Raw genomic sequence first — 12,730 nt, forward strand, 5'->3', positions numbered from 1 at the left:
TCTTTCTATCAGCTTTGCCTTAGCGAGTACCACAACATCTGTACTTACCACCAGTGTCAGCAGTTCACCCCTAAAGCTTGTTATAATAGAACTTTAAGGCAGCGGGCATTATAATAGACTTAAGGAGGCATTGTGGGAAAAGGCACTTTTTGGCTCCTCAACCCTGTCAACAAAGCCATCTATCGCTATGTAGCATACTTCTCGGGCCAAATCCATTGACTTGGTTCTATCAGTTCTGGCCTCGGATCTGCCTTGGTGCTGATCCCAATCACCAGTTCCAGTTGCCTCTTGTAGGAGTTCATCAGGAGGTAAAAGTGTTTTCTCACATTATACCTAACAGTTAATGAGAGGGATATATAACCTTTTCCCACCTATAGACCTTACAGTTCCACAATGCAGTCTTTCTTTAGTATTGTCTCAATTGATGTATAGTCTTTTTGTGTTCTGGCTACTTGCTCCCTTCCATTACTTTCCTTCAGAGTCTGTTTCTAGTGACTATTACTTCTGCCAGAAGAAGAGGGGAACTAGCAGCACTCCATGCAGATTCTCCTTTATTAAGTTTTCACGGTGAAAAGGTGGTTTTGCATCCCAGTCTCCAAGTTCTTCCTAAAGTTTGGTCTAGATTTCAGATGTCACAAACAAGATATCACTTGACTTTACCACTAGTTTTTCCACCCTGTCATCAGATGTGGAACATACCCTGCATACGATGGATGGTCAAAGAGCTTTATTATTTTATTTAAGAAGAACACACTCATTTCAGAAAGATTAATATCTTTTTGTTTGTCGTTTGGTTCCCAGTAAAGACAAATTTGCTTCTCCTCAAATGTTATAAAGATGGATTCTTACCACCATTAAACTGTATTATCAACAAGCTGGAATGTCTTGTCCCTTCCACATACGGGCACATTCCACTAGAGCTCAAGCTTCTTCTGCAGTTTTTCTCCACAGATACTTCTCATGGACATCTGCAGAGCAGCCACCTGGTCTTCAGCCAACACTTTTGTATGCTGTCACTCTGCAGATGTTAGTTCAAGAAAGGAGTGAGCAGTGGGAAAGGCCATAATACATGTTCTGTTTCACAGAGACCTTCAGTGCCACCTCCTTGAGTAGCTTGTTATAACTTCCTGTGTGGGGACTGCACAGAAGGTCAAAGATGAAAACAGGGTTGCTCTTACCTGTAACTGTTGTTCATCCAGTGACATCGGTGCAAGCACACATTCCCTCCCTCCTGCCCCACTGTGAGCTTGAGAAGGTGCAGAGGTTGAGAAGGTGCAGAAAAGAGCAACCAAAATAATCAGGGGACTAGAGCAACTGCCCTAGGTGGAGTGGTTAAAACGCTTAGGGCTGTTTAGCTGGGAAAGAAGGTGGTTAAGGGGAGACATGATAGAGGTCCATACAATTATGCTTGGTATGGAGAGAGTGGACAGGGAGAAGCTTTTCTCCCTCTCTCATTATACTAGAATGCAAGGTCATCTGCTGAAGCTGGAGAATGACAGATTCAAAACTGATTAAAAAAGTATTTCTTCACACAACACATAGCTAAATTGTGGAACTCCCTGCCCCAGAATGTGGTGATGGCTGCCAATTTGGAATGCTTTAAGAGGGGAGTGGACATGTTCATGGAGGAGAGGGGTATTCATGGCTACTAGTCAAAATGAATACTAGTCATGATGCATATATTAGGTGCTTTGGAACACAGGCAGGATGCTGCTGCTTGTTTGTGGGCTTCCTAGAGGCACCTGGTTGGCCACTGTGTGAACAGACTGCTGGACTTGATGAACCTTGGTCTGATCCAGCATGGCTTTTCTTATGTTCTTATGTTCTTATGAGCACTCTTTATGCTTATTCTTTCTTCTGGAACTTCCAGCATCTCAGGAAACTTAGGGAAGGGGGCACGCCTCCCTCACAGCATGTGAATATTTCAGTGGGAAAATGCTTCCTTGCATGCTGTGGGATAGGGGGCACCCCTTTAATGCAAAATGTGTTTGTGTCTGTTGCTGGCCTGCACAAGCACAGTCCCTATATGTGTCTGCACAGAAGATACTCAATAAACAACATTACAGGTAAGTGCAACCCTGTTTTTCTTATCAGAACTCTTGAACAAGAATGGGAAGTTCATGAGTTTCTGCAGATCTTCCCTCTTGGCTGCACTTGTCATGAGGACAGGTAGTGCCACCTTTTATGGTTGAACAAGATAGCTGTATTGTAATGATATGTATTCGGTATGTGTATAAAATATGTGTTGAATTTTTTAACAAATCACTGGATTTACAAGTAACCTTAGAGTCTGTTGTCATTGCATCTGTTTAAACAAGCTTGATAACAGAAAATGTAACTAAGTACTGCAATGTTATGGAGCATGAGCTGTTAAGAGTTAGCACAACTGTTAAATCTTACTAATGATCCTATCACCAGTAAAATACATTAGCACCAATAATTTTATTAAAGTAGGTCATTCATCTAGAATAAAAAAGGGAGAAGAATGTGAATTAAATGCCAAGTGTGCTAACTCCCCGGTACTTGTTAACATTGAGTGTGATGCCCTGTAGGCCTTTCTCAGTATCGTTAGGAATAGATTACCTGTCAGGAATATGTATGGCATATTCAAATAAGCACTGCACATATTTTTAAAACTGATATGATATGAATCCATGTAGACCAATTTTAATAGTTCAAAATGAGTCATAATTCTTGTTAACAATACAGTTATTTTTAAAATTTGCGGCAATAGTAGTCCTTTTTTATTTTCCTTATTGAAATTAAATGATATGCCTTAGGTGAGCCATTCATCACTGCTAAAGGAACTTGCCTTCTGTTGGAGTTCTCCAGTTTTTATCCATATATAATATAATTTCCCACCATTTTAGGGATTTTCTTTATCCCTGCATAGGAAACTCTACATGCATATTTTTCTGTGCTTATATAACTAAAAAAGAAATTCCATCTATTTTGGTTCAACACAGGACTTTTATTTTAGTTACTCTATAATACAGTTGAGTGGGGGTAAGAGGAGAATTTTACATTCATCATAAAAAAATGAGAAAAGCACAGGAGTGAGTTACCGTGTTTCCCCGAAAATAAGACATACCCATACAATAAGCCGTAGCAGGATTTCTAAGCATTTGCGCAATATAAGCCATACCCTGAAAATAGGACATAGTGATAGGCGTGGCTATGCAGTGTACCAAGACTTCCTGCCAGTTTGCTGTTCCCGGAGAGTTTCCTCGGCATCAGACCACTCGTCCTGTAGCCCCACCCGTTTTCCCCTGCGATGCCCATTCCCGGGCCGGGCCTGCCCGTTGTTCAGCTGGTCGGCGGTCTGCAGGGAAGGCCAAGGGCCTTGCCTCCCGGAAGGCCATTCCCCGCCCAGTTCGATTTGGTGCCAGCCGCGACGGAGCTCTGCTGGCCTGGCCGGGAGGCTCCCTCTGCACCGGGGCACAGAGGGAGTGAAAGTGAAAGTAAAAGTCTCCTCAGTGTAGTGAGGAGCAGGATACTGTGCTTAACTATCTTTGAATAAATGTAGATTGTTGTTAATAAAAATAAGACATCCCCTGAAAATAAGACATAGTGTGTCTTCTTGAGGAAAAATAAATATAAGACAGTGTCTTATTTTCGGGGAAACACGGTAGCTGTTCTCAAGTAATATTCTAGTTTTGTTTATTAGGTTGCATTATTTACAGATTAAAATGCCAGAGTAAAAATTAAAAACTGCAAAAAGCAACAACACATCCCTGTTGTGGTGCTGGAGGCAGCATAAAGTCATGACTTTGAGCAGAGGACTAATGGAGGCACAGGTTAATGCATTAAGGAAACAGTTTTGGTTTCAAATGTACTATCAATGTTAATTGAGTAACACCTTTACACAAAAACGTTATTTGTTTTGGATCATGCTGAAAAGCAATACATATATTTAGTAAGATATATCAATAAACACTGGTATTACGATTGCCAACCTCCAGGTACTAGCTAGAGATATCCTGCTATTACAACTGATCTGCTGCCGATATAAATCAGTTCACCTGGAGAAAATGGCTGCTTTGGCAATTGGACTCTATGGCATTGAAATCACTCCCTTCCCCAAACCCCGCCCTCCTCAGGCTCCACCCCAAAAACATCCCACCAGTTGCTAAGAGGGACTTTGGAAGGAAAGGTGGCATGGTATAGGCCAATCTCGTCCGATCTTGACAGCTATGCAGGGTCACTACTTGGAAGGGAGACCTCCAAGGAAAACTTTGCAGAGAAAGGCAATGGAAAACCACCTCTGGTTCTCACTTTCCTTGAAAGCCTCTTGCTGGGGCCGCCAGAAGTCAGCTGCGACTTTACAGTGTTTGACACACACACATATAGCCAGGGCTGAAAAATCCCTGGCTCTTGTTGAGGACAGCCGCACATTCCTAGGGCCAGGGACCACCAGCAGATTAGAATTAGCAGAACACAAGACGAAAATTATGACTTTTAATACTACAACTGATGAAGACAAGCATATCAAAGAAATTACCGGGTGTTTAATTACCAAGGATCCAGTTAAATATTTGGGTGTAAATATATCTTCACAAAACAAGACACTTTTAAAGTCAAACTATTTGAAAATCTGGGGAGAAATAGAAAGAGACTTGAGTTTATGGTCTAAAATGAATATTTCTTGGCTGGGAAGGATATCGGTGATAAAGATTAATGTACTCCCAAGACTAAACTTTTTATTCCAATTTTTGCCGATTGACATTCCTGACAGAACAATGGAAAGCTGGCAAAAACAAATCAACCGATTTGTCTGGAATGGGAAAAAACCGAGAATCAGATTTAAAGTGTTACAAGACGAAAAGACAAGAGGAGGATTGGCATTACCTAATCTTAAACTATATTACCATGCTGCCTGTCTAACCTGGATCACAGAATGGATAAAACATCCTAAAGACAGACATGTAATTGTAGAACGAGCGGACCTCGGACAAGGTTTTCACAAAGTTTTATGGGATTCTACAACAAAAATTCAAAAGAATAAGGAACCAGAAGATTGCGATATCAAAATGGCGTTACTGAAAGTGTGGAAAAAATACAAAAAGAGAACAAGTCCTTCTCCACCATCTATAATGTCGCCAATCGAAGCATATCATGATAACGTCAAACTGAAACCGGGTGTTTATTTTACTTACAATGAAATGATAGAGCCCACAGGAGAAATTAAAAGCCTGATCAAACTTCAAGAAAAATTTCAAAAACTAAACTGGCTGACCTACTTACAACTGAGGTCTAATTTACAAAAAGATTGTTTATATCCCCGGCCATTTCGTGAGTTAACAGAATTTGAGCAGATAATATCCAAAAGTGACTCTCATTTATTAGGAAAAATTTATAAACGCCTCTTGAAATATGATACAGAAGAAGAACAAGTGAAGACTAATATGATAAAATGGATGCAAAATTTTGGAGAAATGATCAACATGGATTTATGGGAAAAACTTTGCACTTCTGAAATGAAATATACAGTGTGCCAAGAAGTGAAAGAAAACTGGTATAAAACATTTTATAGATGGTACTTGATCCCTAATATGCTTTCCCAGATGACTTCTCCCAGGGAAAAAGGCGCCTGCTGGAAATGTCAAGACACGGATGGTTCTTATTTCCATGTTTGGTGGACATGTCCAAAACTACAAATATATTGGAAAAGAATCCATCGAGAACTTCAGTTGATACTAGATACAAAGATAACATTTGATCCCAAATTTTATTTACTCAGTATGGTGCCACAAAACTTGCCGTTGAAATTCCATGACGTTTTTAAATATGCTACAACCGCAGCCAGAATTGTTCTGGCAAGAACTTGGAAGCAAACCCATATATCCGAAATAGAAGACTGGAAAGATAAACTGTTAGAATATGCCAGTATGGCTAAAATGACTTTTGAGTTAAATTTAAAACCTAATGAATCTACAGAGCAATTTGATAAGAAATGGGCGTCATTTTATACTTATATGAATTGTAGTTAACTGAATGAAGTACGCCGGTTTTAAAATTCATAACAGGCTATGCATTAACTAACATCTCTCAACTAACTGCTAAGTAAACTCTGGATTTTTACATAACAGAACATTAACGTGGCATAAGTAGATTAAACGAATGATATTTTATAATCACTTTTTATTCAAAGATTGTATTACAATGTATTATAACTGACTAAAAAATTTTGTTGTATTTACCTGAGCTTACTACCTAATATTATATTGTTTTTATATATATAACGTTTTACCTTTCCCTTTTTTTCCTGTACCCTTCCCAATATATAAATAAAAACTTATTAAAAAAAAAAAAGAATTAGCAGAACACAATGTTCTGTGGGGGTATTAGCTGGAGACGTGAGCACACACATGTGTAAGTTGCGCTCAATTGTATAAAAATATTGTCTTAGATCTTACAGGTCTGGTATAAAGATTATTGAGGTGATATATGTAAAACGATATGAAATGCTGTATTAATTTAAGCGTTTTGTGTGTGTGTGTGTGCGCGTGTGTGTGTGTGTTAAGTGCTGTCAAGTCGTTTCCAATTTATGGCAACCCTAGGAATTAATATCCTTCAAAACATCCTGTCATTAATAACCTTGCTCAGGTCTTGCAGACTGAGGGCTGTGGCTTCCTTTGTTGAGTCAATCCCTCTCATGTTGGGTCTTCCTCTTTTCCTGCTGCCTTCAACTTTTCACAGTATTATTGGTTTTTCCAGTGAGTGTCATCTTTTCATAATGGTTCCTAGAGTTCAACAATGGTTCCTAGAGTTCAAGTGCAAAGGCTGCTGGCGTTTAGTTCTGCTGTGGCTGAAATGATGCATAGTGAAACCTTTGCTCCATAGCACCCTCCCCATCTTCATTTATAGTAACAACTGGTCTCTTTTCAGGTCTCAGGTGTGATCACTGCAACTTCCGGTACAAACTCCTTCAAAGTGTTAACAGAGATGGATGTGAGCCCTGCCACTGTCACGTCCATGGCTCCACAAATGAGTTCTGTAACCCTTTGACTGGCCAGTGTCATTGCAAGGAAAATATCAAAGGACTTCACTGTGATACCTGCATTGATAGTTTTTATGGGCTGGATGTTGCTGGATGTAAGCCTTGTGACTGTAATGAAAAGGGATCTATTCCTGGTACTGTGTGTGATCCTCAGACAGGACAGTGTATCTGCAAACCTAACTTTGGGGGAAGGCAATGTGACGACTGCTTAGATGGGCACTATAGAGTGGAGCAAAAAGATTCTTTAGTCTGCTTGCCATGTAACTGTGATAAGGCTGGAACAGTAAATGGATCTTTGCTATGTGACAAATCGACAGGACAGTGCCTATGCAAAACTGGTGTCACAGGCTTTCAGTGTGACCGGTGCATGCCTCATATGTACAATCTCACCCTTGGACACCTTCTTGGATGTGAGATTTGTGACTGCGATCCTTCGGGGACATTACCAGGAACAGTTTGTGACCATATCAATGGACAATGTGTTTGCTCACCTTATCGTCATGGGAGACAGTGTAATAAGTGTAAACCAGGTACGGGAATAATAGTAAAATATTCTGGTTAATTGTTAATTGCTTGCAAGATGCATTTTTCCTTTCTGGTGTGAGCGTGGGGTGAACAACAATGGATTTTTTAGTGTACTGTTAGTTGAATCTCGTTATACTTCAAAAGCCTGAACATAGTTAGTCTGCATGCACTATGAGCCTCACTTTACAAAGTTTAAAGCAAGAAATGCATTTCAAAATGAATGTATTATAAATTGTACAATGAAAGGGACACTAAGAACTTCATTGTAGAGACTTGGAAGAGAGGTTAAAAATGCCGCTTAACCTCCATTACGTTTTTTTAAATTTTTTAACATTATTTTGATGTGTGTGTTAATAAATATGGCATGTCTGTTTTCCCTCTGGTTTCTTCCCTAGTGTTACCTGACTTGCTGACCCTCAGTAGGAAGCACTTAATCAGAGAGCAGGCAGGGATAGAGGGAGAAATGATATTAGGACTTCCTGGGCCAGTGGGCCACCTTTGTCCTTGAGAAAAGAACAGCAAAGATTTATTCTGCTCTCTCTCACTTCTAAAAATGTGCAGTTGACAGAACAAACTGAAAAGAGCGAAATTGCTTACATCCACTAGAGGACTTCCATCTGCTTTTACCTGCAATCTCATTTTGTTTTTAGATAGTGTAGGATTCCCCCTCCCCTGTTTGTGTAAAAAGTATTCGTTTAAAAAAAAATTGATTTCCCTCTCCTTAAAGGTGCCAGGAAACGAAGGGAAACTCATATGCCAATACATACTTTCCTGTTCCCATTGTACGGTAGAATTTTAATTGACAAAAATGGAGGTACTTGCTTGTGTGTTTCTGAAAATTGGCAAGATGGTTTTCATGTGTTAGTGGAACGGTCCTCAAGAGTTCCCTGCTAATTAGATGGAACATTTTTTAAGTTACATGTAGATATGCAGCAAAACCAGATTTCATGAAAAGGTGGTTCTTCACCATATCGAACATCGATTTAAATCATTTCCTACACTCATCTATTTACTTATTTCTGTTTGCGCATTTAACCAAATCCCAATTGAGCAAAATGAAATGGATATGACAGAAAGAGAAGGGTATTTATCATATTAAGTGCAATATATGGGAAACGTCTTGACTTCTCAAAAGCTTTAAAGGTTGCCACTGCTTAACATCCCATTTTTGCTAGATGTTTGTTTATAGTTGTTCTGTTTTGTTTGCAGGTTTGTGATGTATTAATCACTGAATTTTTGCACTTTCCTTCTTTATTAGGCTTTTATGTTTCTCCGCACAGTGTTAATGGCTGCCTTCCCTGTTTATGCCACACATCTGGGTCAGTGGACGTGGTTGATTGTGACAGTCACACTGGCCAGTGCATTTGCCAAGATTCCTCTGTAGCAGGGAGGAGATGTGATCACTGTGGAGCCCTGTATTATGGATTTGACTCTGAAACTGGGAGGTGAGTGTTTATTGTAGAGGTGAGACACATTTTTGTGACATTATATTTTCATTTCATAATTTTTATCTTTGTTGAGGGAGACCCGTTCCTCAAAAAGTAAGCTTGAAAATATTTTCCTGATTGTTGTGCAAGTCATGGACACTGCTCACAGCCAACAGTACAAAAGCTCACAAAAACACAGGCTTGGATCCTAAGCTTTGCTTCTGTGTGTACTGCATTACAGAACAAACCTCCCTGTACACCCAACAAGGTGTTCGGGACTGGAGCTAGTGTGCAAGGATGGAACACTGCTGTATAGCCAGAGAAAAACAGGGGTCTCCTGGCATCCATCTTGTTTGTGCCATGCTACAGTAGCTGACTGGGCAATGTTCAGGCTGGGCAATGTTCAGGCTCTTAGAGGAACATTCCTTGGAACACCAGAAGACAAAGGGACAAAAGACAGATTCATTTAGCATTCCTTTAGCTCTCCTTAAGCAGATAAGACACACCTTGTTAAATCTCATCAATAGCAGAATTCCATTCAGAAAATCAGGATGGACACAGTAATCGCATCAAGTTGCTGGCAAAGCACTCTGATTCTCCCTGCCAGATCCTTTCCAGACCTCGCCTTCATTTCCAGTTCTATAGCCCAATGTTCCACAAGTTCCTAGATATTGTTTCTGATTTGTCTCACCTCCAGGTTCTATTCTTTTTCCTATTCCTAATCCAATCTAGAACAATCAAGTCTTTGTCACTGGCCATGACCAGCCATTGCCAGGTACAGTGAGACCTAGCCCCTTACTCTTTCCCTGGGTTTTTCCCCTTGGATCCAGAACATGAGCCCTGCACTTGCATGTGCAGTTCCTCTTTTCTCCCCCTTCTTGCAGCTGCCTCTCTGGACCTCACTCCCTGGATCAGGTAAATATAATCCCCCCCCCGGGAACCTCTAATCCTTGTGTCCACCTCCTCATACCTTTACCTGGGATAATGGCCATATCCCAGTGACTTGTGAGCCAGTGACTGAAGAAGGAGAAGCACAGGACTTCCATTGTAGGGCCGCACAAAGTTTGGCAGCAGCTAGCAGAAGTCTAATAAGTTTTTTGGAGGGTTAAAAACACACACTATTCTAGCCACTGTTTAGGATCAAGAGAAAGTTTGTAACCTGTGTGTTCCCTAACTTTATGAGTGAGGAAATCCATTAAACCTCTTAACAAAAAAATAAAACAAAAAAAAAGAAGGGAAAAAAAGAAGTTTAGCATGTAATGAAGTTATGAAGTAACAAATATTGTATTATTGGACAGATAGTTTTCTCACTGTTAAACCATTTTCTGCAGTTATGACAGCTAAATAGTCTAAACAGACTATTTTAAAAGAGATTTAGATGCAGTATTTGTAGATGAAGGAATTTAATACAATGGGAGAGGGTCATGATCACTCTTTTCTCTTGATTATGAAAGTGAAAAAAGAGACCATTTTGTGTTTTCCAAGAATGTTTTTATTTATCCCCAAAGGGATATTACTCCATTAAACAAATTTGCAGCTTATTTTGCTTCCTTGGCTTTTATCAGTCTTTTAAAGGGTGTTGAGCTCATGAGATCACACAGTAAGAGTTATTAAAGGCGCTCCTTAAGAGAGAGAGTTGCAGTTTTCAAATATTTGTGAATTGCTTTCCCCCAAAATGATTTTAAATAGTTTGTTATATTTAATATGTTTCTCCTAGGATAATATTTTGGGGGGAAATATAGTTATTACTTTTCATTTACAGTTGAATAATTAGGCTGGAGTCAAAGAATAGTTTTTACAGAGCTTAAAGCACAATGTGTTTGTACAAGTGGGGGACCTGAAAGGAACTGCAAGGAACATAATCATTTTTCCCTCCCCCATTTCCCTTTTCCCCTTCACCAAAAGCCCCCACAGCCTCTCCACATTTCTTGACGCCTCTCCTTCCCACCCACCATCCAACCTACCTATATCTTCCACCCTTCAGTTTACCCTCCTTCCATACCCCTGGCAGCCCCTCTTTGGGAAAATTTTGGGTGAGATGTGCATTTAGGGTTGCCAACCTCCAGGTACTAGCAGGAGATCTACTGCTATTACAAGTGGTCTCCAGCCGATAGAGATCAGTTCCCCTGGAAAAAATGGCAGTTTTGGCAACTGGACTCTATGGCATCGAAGTCCCTCCCCAAACCCTGCCCTCCTCAGGCTCCGCCCCAAAAACCTCCTGCCAATAGCGAAGAGGGACCTGGCAACCCTATGTGCAGTGCTGGTTGCCAGGCCAGGCCTAGTTGCCCAGTGGGGAACATTCATGGACTTGTGAGCTTTCAAATGCCTGCACTGCCATGAAAGCTCACTGAGTGATGTCGGGCCTGATCATTCTCTCGTTGTCTAATCTATTTCATGTGTGGTTGTGAGGATAAAATGGAGAAGATGACTATGACGTAAGCTGCTTTGGATCTCTGTTGGGCAAAAAATCAGGGTATAAATATCTAAACAAATAACCATTAAAAAAAAAAAACTTTGAAGAGGTAACAACGTTTATATTTTCTACTGCAGCCCAGGTTTTTAGGTTCTTCATCTGCAATGCATAATTATGTGAGTCAAAAGAAACCAGTGAATTGTGCCCCACTGTGTCTGACTGAAGTGTTAATGTGCTTTCATTACTTTCTTGATTTGTTTTTGTTTATAGATGTCAGCATTGTAATTGTCATCCTGCAGGAGCCATTAATGGGACTTGTCATCCCATTACTGGACAATGTGTGTGTAAACAATTTGTAACTGGCTCAAAATGTGACAACTGTGTTCCCAATGCTAGTAATTTGGATATCGACAACCTATTTGGCTGCAGTAAAAGTAAGTGTTGGCTTTAAGAGCATATCTTTTGATTCAGTGCTCTTATTGGTTTAGTGAATGTTAAACAATAGTTAATGTTTGTAATAGATGTTATGCATCATTCCATTTCTAAACTTTTTTCTACCTTTATTAATATTTTGTTATTTCTTAGTCAGACAACCTGATGTTTTGTATGAAAGACACAGCATAGTTTTGGGTTTCAATGAAAGGAAGTCAATTTCCAGCAGTTTCCCTCTCTTAATCTGTCGCTTCCAGCACAGATCCCACCAGTGTATATGTGAAGCTGGGATTTTTGCCCCAATATGTATCACTTGCTTACATTGAATCTCATTTGCCCATTCCTCCAGTTTGGAGAGATCCTTTTGGAATTCTTCATAATCTGTTTTTGTTTTAACCACACTAAATAATGTGGTGTCATCTGCAAACTTGGCTGCTTTGCTGTTCACCCCCAGCTCCAGGTCATTGATGAAAAGGTTGAAAAGCACCAGTCCCAACTCAGATGCCTGAGGGAACTGACTACTCACATCTCTCCATTGTGAGAACTGACCATTTATTCCTACTCTCTGCTTCCTATTTTTCAACCAGACTCGTTCCTGTCCACATGCTTATTGATACTTTAAAAAAACTCTAAAGGGTTAGTGAGACAGAACCTACCTTTGCAGAAGCCATGTTGGTTTGTGCTCAGCAAGGCTTGCCCTTCTATATGTTTGACAATTCTATCTTTAATAATGCTTTACCTGGTTCCTCATTTTAGAGAAGTTCCCTCTTTTAATGTTAAATGTAATTGTGTGAGGTTTCCCAAACACATATAAATTAAATTTAAAGCCATTGTAGTTATGTTGCCAATTGGTTCAACCACTTCCACATCCCACATTAAGTTTCCGGCAGCACCACTGATTATTAAATCCAGGGTTGCCTCCCCTCTGGTTGG

The 12,730-nt window shown here is 40.0% G+C and overlaps 1 protein-coding gene across 1 annotated transcript in view; it reads left to right on the plus strand.

Annotated features, from left to right (window-relative positions):
• USH2A (usherin) overlaps positions 1 to 12,730 on the plus strand; it is a 588,113-nt gene that overhangs the window by 104,564 nt on the left and 470,819 nt on the right. The window contains exons 12-14 of the mRNA XM_056852957.1: positions 6,889 to 7,530; positions 8,784 to 8,970; positions 11,636 to 11,799. Of these exons, the coding sequence (XP_056708935.1) occupies positions 6,889 to 7,530; positions 8,784 to 8,970; positions 11,636 to 11,799 (993 nt within the window). The remainder of the gene's footprint in view (positions 1 to 6,888; positions 7,531 to 8,783; positions 8,971 to 11,635; positions 11,800 to 12,730) is intronic.

This window comes from Euleptes europaea, chromosome 7 (genome assembly GCF_029931775.1).
Source record: "Euleptes europaea isolate rEulEur1 chromosome 7, rEulEur1.hap1, whole genome shotgun sequence".
Classification (NCBI taxonomy): Eukaryota; Metazoa; Chordata; class Lepidosauria; order Squamata; family Sphaerodactylidae; genus Euleptes; species Euleptes europaea.